This window comes from Rissa tridactyla, chromosome 1, assembly GCF_028500815.1.
Source record: "Rissa tridactyla isolate bRisTri1 chromosome 1, bRisTri1.patW.cur.20221130, whole genome shotgun sequence".
NCBI lineage: Eukaryota > Metazoa > Chordata > Aves > Charadriiformes > Laridae > Rissa > Rissa tridactyla.
In genome coordinates, this window is record NC_071466.1 from 72,342,859 (window position 1) to 72,360,150 (window position 17,292).

General features: G+C 43.0%; 1 protein-coding gene across 2 annotated transcripts in view; it reads right to left on the bottom strand.

Annotated features, from left to right (window-relative positions):
• Window positions 1-7,544: 7,544 nt before the first annotated feature.
• SLC9A4 (solute carrier family 9 member A4) overlaps window positions 7,545-17,292 on the bottom strand; it is a 36,208-nt gene continuing 26,460 nt past the window's right edge. For both annotated transcript variants that reach the window (XM_054216301.1, XM_054216291.1), the window contains 4 exons: window positions 15,542-15,638; window positions 13,368-13,499; window positions 12,591-12,678; window positions 7,545-8,284 (listed from right to left, as the gene is read on the bottom strand). In XM_054216301.1, the coding sequence (XP_054072276.1) occupies window positions 7,983-8,284; window positions 12,591-12,678; window positions 13,368-13,499; window positions 15,542-15,638 (619 nt within the window). In that variant the 3' untranslated portion in view covers window positions 7,545-7,982. The remainder of the gene's footprint in view (window positions 8,285-12,590; window positions 12,679-13,367; window positions 13,500-15,541; window positions 15,639-17,292) is intronic.

Sequence of the window (17,292 nt, forward strand, 5' to 3'; positions counted from 1 at the left end):
CACTTTTCCTCTTTGGTGAAAGCACGCCTTTTCCAGCAGACAAAACAGAAGAATTAATGCTTCCATGTAGCAGAGTTTTAGTTTATCCATTAGAAACTGGTCCAGGGAAATTCACACATAGCGAGATGATGATGGTGATGATGATGATGACGATGATGACGACAATGGTGATAATAATAATAATTAATAATAGCTTTTGGGGCTTAGGAACTTAACCTAATTCATGCAAACTCGTTTACAGTGATGTTTTGAGCTTTGTCGCTACATCTATCTTTCTTTTCATTACCTGGGAACAAGACCTGTAGATCTGGTCTTGGCACTGGCTGTTCTATCTGCTCTGCAGCACTTGATAAATCAGTGTCTGGCATTTTTTCATTAGGGAAAAAATAAGAAAAAAACTCCTGAAAGAGCTCCTTCAAATTGGTAAGGCTTCATTAACAAATTTGTCAGCAGTCATCACTTTTATTTGAATCTATGTTTGCATACTTATGAAAATGATGGGGAAAGATTTTGTGATATTTATCCTTAAGGGGAATTCAAGCCAAAGGGTCCATTTAAGCCAGCAGTAATGTGAACCTTGCAATTTTCTGTTGCTAAACCCATTACAGCAGATTGAGCCAAATAGGCTTGCAGACAGAGAGTCCTTTAGAAATAAACAGAATGTAGGAGTTGTACACAGTAAGACATTGTTAAAAAATATGTATATTACCTTTTTATGTGTACATGCAGAAATAGCTTAGTTTATTGAGGAAGAAAAGAAGATTCATCTCAAAGCTAAAGCAGTCATAATGCCTGGCTTTGAGAAGATACTTTTCGTTCATAGGTGCCAAAATCACTTAAAGGTTGAGGGCAGTGGAATTCCACTTCAGACTCAGTAAGTAGTGTTTAGATCTTCACTATGAAGGTTTCTACGTGTGGGGTAGGTGTCTGAGCTCCCACTGGAGTCAGTGGATTGTAAGCTGTTCCCCAGATCACTGCAAGGTAGCCATCCACATGTGTTCAACTGATTTGCACCATTGGCTGCCTTGTGCAGATCCCCATGAGCTTCAGCCCCAGGGGTGCAGTCCTGCTGCCGTAAAGGTGCCCCAAGGGACTTCCCTGGCCTCCAGCTGCCGATCCAGGGAGCAAAGGGCTCCTGCAGTTCCCATGCCAAATCTGGCAACTCAGATGGCCTGAGGTACCCATGCATGACTTAGCCCTGTGTGTTTTTATCCCTATTGTACGTGTGAGAAAACAGAGGCATAGAAAGCTGAAGAGATTTGTCCTAGGTCTAACACCTGCACTAAACATCTACAGCCACCCTTCCTCATCGGGCCTAAATGGGGAGTAAGTAACTTCCAAGAGTTTCTGTTGCAGGTGCCAAGGAAAAAGTATATTTGCCACAGTATATTCACTTCTTAGAAGCCCCTTCAATGCTACCAAGTTTTTGTACCTAAGCAAAACACGCAGGACAAATGTAGTTTTCTGAAAGGAACAACAGTGAATGCACTAGGGAAAAAATGAGTGAAGAATTACCTCTTTTTTTACACTGCATACATATATCTTAAATATAGCAACATTTTATGATGCCTTTTAGGGCACAGAATGTTTGTAAAGAGCAGGTCCTCATGCCTGGCTTGAGGCAGTGCACAAACAATGTAATTTCTGTGCAGATTGTTCCTTTTTTGTGGTGAGAGCTGGATGAACAGTTTCAACCTGATCTTTTGTTCCTTTCTGTAGGTTTCAGTCACCTGAAAGGCTAAGGGAAGTAAAGATAGACGTGGGGTCAAGGAACCAGGGTCTCATGTTCGGTTCCTGGCACTGTTCCTGCATTATGTGTACACGCAGCTCATTTGCTTTGTGCGAGTTTCTCCACCTTTCACGTGGGGTTTTAACACTGGCATAATTCTCAGGATGCCCTTCCTCTGAACTGCCTGTGCCTTGTGTTCACACAGCACCTGAAAGACACTGTGCACCACCACAAGTATTATCAATACTCATCATCATCATGTAGTATCGGAGCTGAATTTATTTGGGCAGGTGGCTTTCATTTATATATTGTTTTCTCATCCAGTACAAGCTTCTGTGATGGGAAATTTGCCCTTAAAGAATGGCATGAATAAAGCTAGCTAGAGGGCTATAGGTTTTATTCCAAGATATCTTAAAAAAATAAGAGCCCTTCTATTTTGGCGTTCTGTGCATAACTCATTATTTTCCCCCCTTATCACTGCTGATAAAACAGTAGAGCAAAGAGCAAATGGTGTTAGGCCCAATGCCAACTAATGAGTCTAAATTAATGCTTGACATACATGCCAGCAAAAAAGGCAGTTTAACTTCAAGCTTCTTTTATGATAATTTTGTACTTAGCAGAATAACTTACTGATGGGAAAGCACTGAGCACATGTGCAATGATCTGACCTGTGTTTACATCTGTAAGAATGATGTTGCAGATGACTAATATCTGTGCCCCCAGATCACTCTGCCTATTCTTGACAGATACTTCTTTTTTTCCTAGCTTGTTCCCGCCAGGACAGTAGAAAAAAGTTGATGTTCAGTTTGGGTGTCTACTGCTGACCAGCTCTTCACTATTGGTGTGGCTGCAGTCTACCTTGCCAAAGAAAGAAAACTCTGAAAATCAGAGCTTGGCATTGTTTTCTTCAGTCCATGTCTCATTTCTTATGATTGAAAGGTAGTAGAAACTCAAAATTTTCAGGAGGAAGGGTGGACAAGAAATAAACAGGAGCAATATTAACTTGAAATTTCACAGCTGTGAAACCAAAACAGGAAAGAAAAAGGAGTTTCACTTGTGATTAACATTGAGACAGATTCTCAAAAGGAAATAAATTAAGTAATGTAGCTCAATAGATTTCCAGTCCTCTTAGCTGGTTCAGAGTATTACTCATGTTACTTTATACTGCTAATTTTAAGGTTCTTAAGTACAGTGAGTTTGGCAAAACAATAAACATAATTGTCCTACCTCAAAAGCAAACAAAATATAAAGATAATGTTATCTGTTTTTCCACTCTTAATGTTTGTGTTCTATCCATATATGTAGATAGAAAATTAGAAAAAGTACCTGTGAAGAAAGGAAGCTTGTAAATATTTGTTACATTTTCCAGTCTCCCACAGGCTTTTAAATAGTAGTTTCTAATCATACATGACAATAAAACATGAGTTTTCAGTGTCTAATGGCTGCAGGAAAAACGTTGAAAGTGCCATTTCTCAAAATCAACATACCAGCAAGAAAATAAGAATCACTTCACAATTATTTTCATCTTCTGTTACTTAAAAGTCAAGTTTTTCATCCATGGCAATTTGATGATTTCCCCTGCAGACATCACTGGTCCTCTTTATCTGACTACCTCTCTTGTAAAAATGGATTAAGCTACCCTTCTTGTGCTGAAGATGGTCACGTTTACTTCTTCTCTACCAGACTCTACAACCCGAAACCCTGGCCTACTTCTCTGAATCTCATATAACCTTCCTTAATTGCTCTACACACATCTGAAATTACTTCTGTCTTTCAAGTTGGCCTGCTTTCTTGGCTCACACACAGAGCGAGCGGTGAATCAGTCCATATGGAGCTCCTGCCAGGGCGTTCGTTCTTTTCCAACTCTTACGGCTTCTCCTCTCTGGCTTTGACAGACACATGCCTGCTCCCCTCACTCGAGTTTCCTGCCGTGCTATGAGGTGAATTATCCCCCTGCTTCTGCACTCTTTTCCTGATGTCCTCCCCTAGTGTGACACACAAACTGCTTTTAGGTCCGTCATAGCATCCTTCCCAGCCTTGTTCTCTGGTGTCATCACGTAGCCGGCGTGTTGTTTCCCCAGGTGCTGTAGAGATGGCAGTGGCCACCCTGACTAGGCAGCTGCAGATGTTCCCAGTGGGTGCCATTCCCCCTGGAAAAGGCATCACGGCAATGCCTTCTTTCCACGCACTCTGTCAGATGGCATTTCTAGAGGTTCTGGGCGCTCCCTGTGCTAGCTGCTATCGTGTTCTGATTGCCGGCGCTCCCCTCGCTGCTGCGTCCTTGATGGTAAGCTCTCCTTTTACTACACTCTCCTACTTGCCTGGGATATTAGTTGAAGAGTAACAGCTGCAGCAAGAACAACAGGATCTGACAGTTAATCACGCCGTGTAATAAATATGAAAGTATTGCCGGTTGTGACAATGTACTATTGACCTTGATGACTCCCTCCCTTTTTCTGCAATATTCTGTTTGACCATTGTTGCTTTTACTATTAAAATATTTTCTCAGTATCACTGTGTCCTGGTCTTATTATTGTCTTATTTTTCTCATTGATTAGCAAGTTCTGTTCAAGTGTATCTTCTATTTTCTTTCTACTGTCAAAGATACAGGCTATTCATTATTATTCTTTCCAGAAACTCGCCTGCCCTAGACTATGCCCCAAGGAAATAGTCTTAACTCCCTGTGTTCCTATTTCCTCTATGGATTCTGAATAATATTTCTTCACTTTCTGGACATGAGTTTCCCGTGCCAGTTCACCTTAAATCAGAATACAATTTAAATTCCTGAGTAAATATCACTGTACCAGTCTAAAAAAAAAAAAAAAAAGGAGATTTTGAATTAACTTACCTTTGTAAATTATCAGCACAAGTTTTCTGGATATGACCCAGGTTAAAGAATTTAAGAATGCCCACACACAGTGGATTTAAATTTTTGCCCTAAATCCCTTCAGTTTTCTTTACGAACCAGGCCTGAGAGCCTATAGACACCAAGTAAGTTACTTGTAATGAAATATTGCTGTAGTTATTGCTATGTAAAACATAAGGAATGTGCTTCTCCAAAGAGAACTCTATTTTCCGCAACTATGAAATACCCATGAAAACAAATAAACAGTGCAACTTTATGTATTAGAACATATTTTATACAGGCATTTGCAGCGTTGCTACTTGGCTAATGGCCAGCAAAACCATTAACAGCAACTAATGGCACAGAAGGAAATTTTCTTCCAGTCCTATTTTCTAATTGCTAGGAAAGAAAACTAAAAATAGACTTTACAACTTTGGGGGCCAGGCTGCAAATACTGGGAGAGCTCTATTAACTTCTAGATGCTCTATGGCTTTACACTCTCTGAAGATCTGCCTCATTGATTTCGTCAGAGGAAAGATTAGGAATGAACCCAAAATGGGAGATTTGACTCCCGCTATGCCCTAGTTTTATTTGTATTTTAGAAAGACTTAATTATTTTCCTCTAGTTCTAATAGAAAGTCATTAGAAATTGAAAGCTTTGCTCCCTACTTACGACACATAATTATATAAATGCTCCAGGACTTTTATAATATTTAATAAAGAATTTGGGAGTTAGTTTTAAGCATGCCTTTCAAACATACCCGGACCAAATTGCATGGACTCCTCTTTTTCCTGTTGTACGTCTAGTCCCTTTCCAGGCCACTCCAGACATAACATTAACCTTCCTCATCTCACACAGTTTCTCTCTGTCCAGTTCCCCCAAACAACACCTTGATTAAATCTTCTTAAAGAGGAAATGCTGAATTTGCAGTTCACAGTAATTCCTGTATTTAATCTCTCTCCTGAGCCTCCCTTTGAAGATGAGACAGTATCCCTTCTTCACCCTCCTCTCAGATTTCCGCTTTCCCTTCACCACTGTCCTCAAGGATTGCTGCAGTTCATGTCACCCACCCACCAGTTTTGGAGATCCCACCCCCCTCCCGACTCCGCGATGCAGAAGCAGGTCGCCCACCTCCGACACCCTACTCCATGCACCTCTCTCAGCTCTGTGGCCTAAGGACTACGTCACACGGGCACTGATTTTGCCCTCAATTAAATTTCATGTGGCAACTGGGTGGCTCACAGTACAATTCAAGACCTGATTTTGTATGATAACTCTTTTGCTTAAAATAATGTTTTCATTGAGATTTATGATATGTCAATATAACTTGATACAGGATTGAGATCTGCCACAAGGCTCTTGTTTAAAAAAATATGTGGAGTACTTCCTCTTTTGGTGGAGCTGGGTTTATTTGTTGATTTTTGGGTACAGAACTGTATTTCATTGCTTATACAGTGTCGGTACAAAAGCCAAATCCTACCCTCTTTTAATAACGTGCCACTGCTTTCATTAAAGGAAGTTGTACTATTTCTCTGGCACAATGAGGAAATACAAACAGAACTTAAGTTTCATAAAGCTTTGTATAATTTTGGTACAGATGATTCATTGTGACCCACTAAACATAAAAGCTGCAAACATGAGAAAAGGGGAAAAAGGCCTTTTATTTTTTTCCTCTGGTGAGGCTTTTCAAATTTGTTAGTTTAGATGCTACCTGTCCTGAATCAGAAATCCATTGTAAGAAACATGAAGTCATAGTTTACACTTAAAAGTTTTTTCTGGACTAGGACATACAAGTGCTTAACAGTAATATAAAAAAGAGAAACGTAAAGGTGGCACTGCTACCTCTAATTCTTGCCTCTCTGCCTCTTACCATAGCATTTACAGACCTTGAGTTGGACAGCTAAGCAAGCTCGAGTCGGGGAGAGAGAGGGAAACTTGAGGAGAGCATACCTGAACTTGGCACATTTCTCAAACGTAGATTTGCATTTAGTGCAGCTATAAAGAAGGGTTTATGGACTTGGACTCAAATTATCCCTTTGGATAAGATCGGCTCACCTACAGTTTCAAGATCAGATCACCTACAGTTTCAAGACATAGATGACAGCGGCAATGCTGCTTCCATTTGGCACAAAAGAGCTCCACCAGAGGAGCTATGTGTCTGGGAATTCAGACTTCATCCAAAAGGACTCAAGACCATAGCTTCTTGCTTCTCCTACCGCTAGGGAGATCAGCTGTTGAGACTGGAGCATGGACATGCAGAGCCAGTGGAAGGGAGCTCAGTAGGAAGGCTGGCAGGTCACAAGCCCCAGTGCATGCTCCCCTGGTTATTTCTGAGAGTTGGTTTTTTTTCCAGCAAATGCTTCTCTGTACAACATATAGGCAGACACCCTACAAAAAGCTGGGAGCAAAACACAGGGCCCCTCTCATGCTAGCCAGCTGGCTACAAAGTTAGGCTCCCTTTACCTTAAGTCCCAGTTTTCTTGCTCCCTGTCTGCAGTGCTGGTCCAGCTTCAATGCGAAGAGTGATCCACTGATTTGGGCACCCTCTGGCAAATTGGGAGTAGGGAATGGAGGCTAGATGCTCTATAATGAAACCTCCCGCTTGCTGAACCACAAGAATATTGTATACATTCTTGTTGTCCCACATTTGCAAATAAAAGGCATCCTGACAGCACTCCTGCCTAGAAGGGTCCTCTCTGGATTTGTACGTACCAGGATGCCTCCTTTATTCAGCAACTGCAGGTGGGTGACAGGTGCCTACATGCTGAAATTAGTTGAAGTAGCAGGAGTTAAGGACCATCACAGCAACTGACTTGAGGCACTTTTGCAGAGCCAACAGATTCCCAAGTGCTGAAAACATCCCCTAAAATTTCCTTTTGTCTTAAGTACCCATTTAGGCATCTTAGGCATCTTCAATGAAATTTAGGTGCCAAAAAAATGCCTTTTTTTTTTTTTAACTCTTTCCTGGAATATCACAGCTTCTCTGAGGTTAAAAGCTCTAGGCACATTGAAGTTACGAATATGGGCACTTGTGTCAAGCACGTCCTTCAGTGTTTCTTTCCTCTGGATGTAGGCTATAGTACAGAACAAAAGAAGGCAATATCAGCTTCCAACCAGAGCATTACATGACTGTTGTCATTTAAATCCATGTCCAAATATCTATAAGGATCATGTTCCCCTCTTTCCTGCAGCATTCTGTTGGAAAGAAAGCTTGATAAAAACATATAAGTATTTGAGTCTTCTCTGAGCCACTAAGTACCTTGATACAGCACTTGAAAGTGATATGAGAACGAGTGCACTGGTCCCAAAAGGAAAGCTGTGGTTTGATTCATATAAGAGCTTTGATATTTTCTCTGGAGCAGTGCACAAAGGGCCCTAGAGATGCAAACATTGCTCTTCTCTGCTCCTCATATGGCTAATGGCCTGGCTGGTGCCATCCTTTCTGTCTCTTCTTCTGACTCATACCCCTCTGCTTCTCCCACAGTGAATCGAGACTTTGGCATTAGAGCTATATTGTCTGCTCTGGTGAAATGATGCTGTCTCATTGAATTTCCTCTTCGACCTGACGGAATGGATGGGCCTGCTCGTCTATCCAAGCATGCCATTGGAATCAGCTCTTCCTGGCGGTACTTTGCTTCGAGTGGCCGTAGTTGGGGCTGCGGTCTGAATGTTACCGGGAACGCAGCATCAGAGCCACATCTGTGGTGATCTGAAGGAAAATAGAAAAATTATTCCTATTTTGAAGAAAAGAAAAGAGAAATACCATGCTATTGGCAAGGACAGTTAAAGGGTATTCAATACAATACAACATTACGGTTTTAAACCCTGGAACCAAAGCATTTAAAGTAATTACTATAGAATAAGAGAGCAGTCAAGAACTAAAAATAACTCTAGATTTTTATTTTTGTATCAAAGCTGATGTTTAAAAGATTTTATTGATCTTACCTCTACCCTGAAACCCCAGCAAATAAGCACATTGAAGTGTCTTTTAGTGCCTCGCAGAGCTGCTAAATGCCTTCCTAGGGCAAGGGTGTTCCTTTATGTAGCTTTCAATTTTCTACGAATTTCACAAGTATACCTAGGACCATGGTTGAAAAGCATTGTGAAACCCACAACAGAAGACAAAAAAGTGATGAAGACGACAACTCTCGTGCCATCAAAAGTCAAGTTTACCAGTCATCTGTGGTTAACAACTGGGAAGAAAACAGTTTCACCTGAAACCAGGAGTTCGACTCCAGGGCGCTTTGATTACATTGGGTGTGTCAGGCCTACTCCCACCAGCTTTCTTTGCCACAAGCATGCAATAAAAGTTTGCCTGCAATAGGCCAATAACTGGCTCTTTCATTCTCTTGAGTTTATAGAATATACTTTTTCACTTTCCTTAAAACCACTTGTAGTCTGTCTATGTACTAGCAAATTAGTTAATTTAAGAAACAGCTCGCAACAAGCTAGGAGGTTTGGGGAGATATACACAAAGGCGTATGCATAATAAAATTAGACTATTTCCTGCTGCAGTTAAAGCACACATGTATTGGGTATAGTCACACAGTCAAAATTTATCAAGTAATTGCAGCTTAATAACTGTTAAATTATTTTAAGCTAATGTTTACTTCACAGTTAGCACAAAGTAAGAATGTGTGCACCAACACTTAACGCTACCAAACAGGTGCACAGATTTCTTTAACAGCAGAACCTGCTTCTCATAGGCCATGTGGGCACACCACACCATAAGCAATAAAACAGGACAGGTTTTCTCAGATATGAAGGGCTTCTACTTGGCCCTTTGGGAGGTTCACTGCTGCAACGTATGAATGATATATACTGCCAAACAAATAATTCATTTCTGTGAGTGGCAGAAAGAGCTGATAGGTGGTTTAGGGAACTATTTTTGGTCATTTCTGACCTCTTAGTTTCTAAGCTTTCTGCAAATGCTATATATAAAAGCTAAACCAAACTTGCTGGAGGATGCTTGTTCCAGAAGAGGTGGCCTTTATCTCTGTAAATGCATATAAGCATGTATGAGGTTGTTATTCCAATTTCCTACATACTGAGTATTTCTCTTCTCAGTTCCCAAGTTCAATTTATCTCATCCTAACACAGTTTATGAAAGTTTAGGGTGGCTTCCTCCCCATGGAGACATTTTTAGATGGTGTGAACGCTATACACGGACCTAAGATGGGGCCAGAAACCAGATCAAGAAGTCTAATTATCTGGATAGATCACAAGGCAGGGATCAAATTCAGGCCTAGCTATTAGTAAAAAAAGTGCTTGCATTCACTGCTTCAAGATTTACCACTCTGTCCACTGAAATAATATGCCTGTCTGCTATAGCAGGACTTGGTCCCTTGAAAATATCTGAAATGCTTTTACGTCTGAGACACTTGTGTAGAACAATTTGAATATTTTAGAAAGACACATATCCCCCACCGTGATGTCATGACAAACAGAACAGAAAAGAATCAGCTGTATGAAAAAAAAAGAAAAAATCCCCTTGAGTAACTTCAGTTTTCCCCTCTGAATAGATCCCATGGGTTTCTGTTCTGCTGCTGTCATGTGTGAGCGCCCAGCCCCCAGGGGATGGTTTGCCTACACAGATCTCTTTTGCTTTCATCTCTTTCAGGGTAAAACAGAAAGGGAAGAAAAAAAATAATTTTGCACCTGCAGGAAACAAACTTTGTTGTCCAAATTTTTGATACAAAGAGAAAGATTAAAAATATGGTTTCAATCGCTATAGCTGTCTTTGACAGAAATTAAGAAGAATTTTTCTAAGGAACGCAAAAGCATTTCAGGTTCACATAAATAAACTCTGAAAGGAGTCGGGGAGATTACAGATGGAGACAATGATGAACATTCAAGCATCCTAAATTCCGTGTTTTCTCTGACACTGTCCTGCTATATTTCAGTGAGCAATTCAGTGTTGCTCCATCCCTAACCTCTGTCTCCTTACTTAGAGTGTAAGTGACGGTGGGTCTGCATTTTACTGTGTATGTATGTATGAAAACCTGAGACTGGCTGATAACTATGCAGTAATACCAGTCTTACTACAGAAATATTCCTGGAGAGCAAGCTGGGAAAAGAGGAGAAGAGATCAGCTGCTTGGGGACAGATTCTGTCAGGATTTTTTGTTAGATTAGGTAATTAGAGGCTTATCTCCACAAACACAGAGGAGCCCCAAGGCATAGGAGCAGGCGGGTGAGCCCCCAGTACCTCAGTCAGAGGAATAAGCCTGGCCCCTGCCCTGATCCATCACAGTAGTGATCAGCTCCATGGGCAGCGTGCGACCCACCACGATGAGCCAACGGAGAGGCTCTCCCTGGAGCACCTCATAGAGTGAGGTGTGGGGGGGTACGGGGCTCATTATTGGGATGTCTGGGGAGAGCATTTTGGTATCATACAGGACTTATGGTGGGATGTATGCTTTGGAACCAAAGGCAGGCAAAGGAAAGGACCAGGGTAGTTTGGGGAGGAGCAAGTGCAGGAAAACAGAGGAAAAAGGGGATAAAGAGGGCTGCGCACATGTAAACACGGGCTGGTCAGCACATGTGTCTGGCAGCGCCCTGTGCCTGATTAGCGCAGTCTGTCCTGTCTTCTCATTAAACTCCACTCCTGACTGTTTTCTTTGGTGAGCAGCTCCCTATAGCGTGCACCTGTGCGTGCGAGGTCTGAGTGCCAGCAGCTGGAGGGACTGGGGTGCATGCACATTGTGTGGGTACATATGTCAGTGCAAAATCACGAGCAATCACCAAGACAGGGTAGCCATCGAGTAGCATAAGAGGCTTGGGAACCAAGTGATGGAGCAACCATCAGTCTGGGACAGAGACTGGTGAGAGCAGAAGGCCTGTGGGTTGACTATTGATGGGGCAGAACATCCATACCAGTCAGTGGAGAGACCATGGGGTCTGTGGTTGGCTACTGGTAAGGCCATAATCCGGTCCTGGTACCAGAGAGACATGTTTGTGTCCCTGTGTGGAGACACGCGGAGACCAGGGGAACCAGGAGCCTGCTACAGGGAAGACTGGCTGCCCAAGGCCAGCTACTGGAGTGATTTACAATGCACAGAATCATAGAATGTGTTGGGTTGGAAGGGGTCTTTAAAGGTCATCTAGTCCAACCCCCCTGCAGTAAACAGGGACATCTTTAATTAGATCAGATTGCTCAGAGCCTCATCAAGCCTGGCCTTGAATGTCTCCAGGGATGAGGTGGGGTGGAAGAGCATCTGCGTGTGTGTGTGTGTGCCTGTGTGTAGGTTTGAGTACCAGCAGCTGCCGTGGGGCTGTGTCCCCAGGGGCTCAGATGCACCAAGTGCCACCAAATGGGTAGACCGAGCACCCAGGGCTGGCTACTGGGCAGAGGGTGTGTCTAAAGCCAGCTACTGAGGGATTCAGATAGCATGTATATATACATATACATATGCACACATAATCTTCCACTAACAGGCTATCATCCCGATCGGCCAGAGAGGGGACCAGGATGAGGTCATTGGTGCTGTTTGCGTTTGCGTGAGCTCTGCACCCCATCTGTGCTGCTCTGTGTGTCTGGCCATGTGTACGTGTACCCTGAATTACGGTGGGAAGTGGGGGCTCCCTGTTGGGAATACCTGCCCAGCCTCGGTACCTCTAGGACCCGGGGGCACGGAGCTGCGGCAGCCTCAGATTCAGCATCTCCTAACGATTTCACATGCAATTGTGTCTGTGGGGCCGCAGGGAACAGATAATTTGCTTTCTTGGGCTTAGAGGGATGCCCTTGTGGCCAGGCCAAACTGCAGGGATCACAGGAATATTTGTGCAAGAGGGAAAAGGAGAAAACTAGGCGGTACTGGAACAAGACAGAAAACTACTACAGTAATGACCACATAAACAAGATAGATAAAAAAGATAGGAGAGGAGGGTGTAGCTCATTTAAAGAGGCCAGGGACTTCCATGGGAGTATTCATTTAGTACTCTTAAATCCACTGAGCAACTGGCCAAGTTCCTTTCACTGCTGGAGGAGGATACAGAGTAAAGCGCTTCCATTACCTGTAAAAGTGACACGCCTGGCTTTTCGTCTAGTGGGCTGGCTGGGGCCCTGAGGCAAAGAGAGGTAGCGGACTTCCATGGTGTTAGTCTGTGTATGAGACAGAAATGTGGTAAAGAGGGATGGTTATATGCTTTTTCTGTTGTGCCTCCACACCTTTACAGCCAAATTTAGAGAGGTGTGAATGAGCGCAGTGCTTGGCTTGGGTGGTTGAACTCAGTATGAAAACGTCTGTGTCTGATATAATAGCCCTGAGGGTTTTTTTACGGTCAGCAGAGAGAAATACGTTCTTCACCTTTCCTATTTCAGGTGACAACTTGAAATAAAATTAATAGACCCAGCAAGAACTTACTTCTCTTCCTTAACCGTGATTATCTCAGCTGTAAATGTCTATGCTATCCAATGCCTGCATCTGGTGAACCAAATCTTACTCTGACCAATCGAAAGCCCAAACTGTCAGTGCAAGGTGTGAAGGGCTTTGCATCAGGCCTTTTGTGATTATACGAAGTTTTGCATATGCCAAAAAAAATGCAGGTTACATTATTTTACTACTTTCTGCCATAATAGTTGATTTCTGACCAATGTATACAGGTAGGACATAAAAATGTTGGTGTCCACGTGCTAAGTGACGCTCACTGTTCTTAGGTGCTGCATGAGGACGCGGGGGAAAGTATCCATTTTAATTATTGCAAAAAGCATGTAAAAATGGGTGTCTCTTTCCTTACTTACAGGCAAGCAGAGGCATTTTTTACATGAATAGTACTTTAGATAACAGGTACCGGTCTACCCCAAGGTAAGCTGTTTCCCTTCCTGCAACTCTGCCTCAGGCTGTGCTGCCGACGGATGAGGATTTCTTGGGCTTCTTTCTCATTAGTGTTGGTGGGCAGGTTGTGTCGGCTGTATGTTGGTGCCTGAAACAGAAAATGCGCCCAGTTGATTTTCTTTGCACTTGCAATGCGAATAACCTTGCGCAGTGTGGTCCATCGCGGGGCCACAAGGACACCCACCCCGGCTCACCACAGCTCTCTTTGGTGTCACATGGGCACCATGGGCTCACCACAGCTCCCTTTGGTGTCACGCATTAAAACGCAGCCTCGCACTAACCTCGCTGCTGCAGGGCAAGATGGCAGGAAGCATGAACGTAGCTGTAAGCCTTGGACCTCAAGGGCTACATTTTGATGCCATTTTTGGTAGAGTCATGCCTGCTTAAAGTATACCAAAAAATACACCCAACTACATAAGGCTGTTAACATCTCTGGGCTTGTCCTCCCTTTGTCAACCACCTTTTGATCGCACAACTGGGAGTTACAGATCTGAAGCAGATCTCAAGAGAGAGAGATGGTTAGCCCACCTCTGAGCCAGGAGCAAGTTCCAGATGTGCTCAGGAGCAAAAGACTATGTTAAGAAGAATTCATCTCCAGAATGAGACATGCAGCTGAGTTTCCTTTTCATTCTTGGACAAACTGCAGCTTAATATTACCCTAAAACTGAGCATCTGTTAGGACAAGCTTTTTAATTTATCACATGCATCTAGTGAAATGAGGGAAATAATTATCTACCTTAAAAAGAAAAATTCACTTAAGTTTATAAGCCCTCTTAAAAAGCAGAACCCGATCTCAGTCTCACTTGCAAAGGTCCTTGTAAACTTGGTCTGGTGAGCCAAAGCATTACCAGGCCTTCAGAGTTGAAAGTGAAGTATTATAAGTGGCTTCCGATCTTTCATTTCCAAAAGTACACAGTTCTCAATACTGCATAGGAAGTGACTGGTGCAAATAGTCATTACTGTAATTGATTTTGAAGAGAGAAAGTTCATTTCAGTAATCTAAGAGGCAGCCATATATGCAAATTGTTGCTGGTAAGATAAGAAATTAATATCATAAGGATAATTGGCCGTGGCAAGTCAAACAATATTAGGAATGAATATCATATTAATAATGACACATTTAAATGAGCAGGGCCTAGAATTTTCTAGTAAATGTGTGTTACACAAGTTAGCCCTGTTTACCTGCGTAATTTCAAGGTTACTGTAACATATCCTCTACCACTCATTGCTGTACGAGAGCACTCAGTTGAATATTCTGGGCTCAAGATTGGATTAAGGAGACACTATACACTGGGCTGCATCAGAATCAGTACAAATTGCTGCAAAACAAATCCCTGTGGAGGTATTATCACCCCCGTTTTAGGCTGGGGAAAAGCCCCAAACATGTAAAGTGGAGCTCCAGAAGAGGTGGAATATTTTTTTTTAACTTTCTCCTCCTGTGGCGAGGGTAAACTGTTGCTCCCACCCAGACCGAGGATTTACCAGCCTCTCAGACAACTTTGGGCTATGCAAAGTTTACTGCCACTGGCCCACCCTCTTCGCCAGGGGAGTTTCACTGCTGCTGGCCACCTGCCAGCCCACTGTCTCCCACGAAGCCCTGCATCCATACCCTGGTGCCCGGTAGCCATCTGCCCCACATCAGTCCATCCCACTGCCTGGCAGGGGCAAGCAGGCCACCCAGCCAGCCACCTCCACTGCCCAGGCTATGCATGTCCCCAGGGAGAGGACCTGGGACATCGGTCTCCCCTGGGGATGTTCGGCAGCCTCGGGAAGGCGGTTTCAGAGTCACAGGTCACTGTGCAGCGAGGGAAGCCTGACCCCTACAGCTCAGTCCCAGATTTTCCTGGCTTTCCCTGCTGCCGTCAGGGTGAAAAGTTGGTGGAAAAAAAAACCTGCTTGCCTTTTTTTCTACCTAGGAGCAAGTCCCAAGCCAGGGCTCCTTCCCTGCCTTCCCTTCCCCAACCAGCAGCCAGGTCGGAGCGGCTGCGGGTTCCAAGCCCATGTTTCCCACCAGCCTGACCCCAGGGTCGGTCCCAGTGCTACCACCCACCAGCCAGGGCTACGATACAGGGAGGGCAAACAAGAGCTTTCAGTCTGCAAACAATGGGCGATAGCAGGTCGCTTACGCACCCTTTGTCGCACTTGATATAGATTATGTGCCAGGACATCTCTCATGGACTCCACCTCTGCGGGGGAGAGCCTGTGTACACGCCGATTCCTACCACTCCTGTAAATAAAAGAGAAGTTTAAATATGATATTAATGAGTTGGTTACGTACTATTCCCATGCATAATCTATTTTTAGTGCTGGAACAGAAGGCTATGAAGAGCCTTTCAATGACCAGTGACACCATGAAATAATCCAAGGTGAATAAAAAATGTCAGATTTCTTTGTCAAAGCTTCATGAGGAAGTTCAGATTTAAGGATTAGATTGGGCAACGACCAGTTGTAGATTCAGGAAGGCACTGCAAGTTTCCTCCTCTGTCTGAATACATTCTTCAGCATGGTCTAGCAGTCTGGGCCTTGCGGTCCGACTGGTTTTAACTCCTTTGAGAAAGTGCAGCAAATCCTTAAGAAATAAAGTACATGCTGATTAAGGAGTCCGAGAGATCTGCCTTGTGATGAAGAGAACGTATAGGGTTTCCTTGGTACTGAGCCTGTTTCCCCATTTAAAATGAAAGAACTAGCTAAAAGATAGTCATCTTTGTATTTTTAACAAACTGGGACAAGAAACCCACAGTCACTTGTAGCTGCCTGGCCTTTTCACCAGCAAAACAATGGACGAGGGCTGCTGTGAAATGTTAACTGGTTTTGCTAAATCAGTCAATCTGTGTGAGAGTTAGGGTTCGGCTAAATTCCCAAGAAAAGAAAGGGAAACAGATAGTGATCATCCAGGATGAATCAGTCCGAGTTTATCTTGCTGTTTCTGGTTTTTTCCTTTCTCCATTTTGGTTTCTTCCCCCCTCTTTTTTTTTTAAAAAAAAAAGAAACTGCAAATCTTTGTTCTCAGCTAAATGATGTCCTTAAAGTGTTTTCTGTAAATTGTGTGATTAAAGAATGGATTATGATCAATGTACAGTATTCACAAAACTTTGTGTGCATTTATTTTGTACTCCCTCTAAAATAAATCAAAAACTTTTAATGGCAAAGGAAGGTGGATTCAAGCTTAACTAAGATTATGCTGCAAACAGGAAAAACATTGGAATTTGCCATTACAGCTAGTTTAACAAGGTTACCACTGTTTTGTGTTATAATCTAACATGAACACCTTGAAAATTTGTAGGACCATCATGAGCTGTGAGGATTCTGCATTTTACTGCTTCTTACCATCAAGTGGATGGTGAGCACTGGCGGCCTGGCCCTGTCCAAAGTCCTTGTAATATAAGACTTAATTCCTGATATATTGCAAGATTTCAGAATGTGTTTTTCTTCTGCATCAAGACAAAAACATGATCTACCAATTTTTTCATAAAGTAAAAAGAAAGAGACAAAACGACAATAGGTTAAGGAGCAGTGTTAGAGGTATAGCTTGGTTAAGGATCTCACTGAGGCGTGAGAGATCCATGAGTCTACCACTCAACTATTGGCAAGCCAAAGTGAGAGAAAAGGACTCCCTTTCTGGATTTGACCAGAAATCTTATCCTGGCCCTGATAAATCCTTCCCAACAAATGTTTAATTGACATTGATCAACTCTCAACAACAGCAACAGCAACAAACCTAGGTATTTACCAGCAGGGATAAAAAGACCATCACCACTACCCAGTTCCAGGCCAGCTAGGTTTTTTGGTTGGTTGTTTTTTCACGTGCTTTCAGCTCTCATGGGTAACACTGAGAGGATCCAGGGATGCCACCAAGTTTCCAGGCTTAGCTGTAATGCACC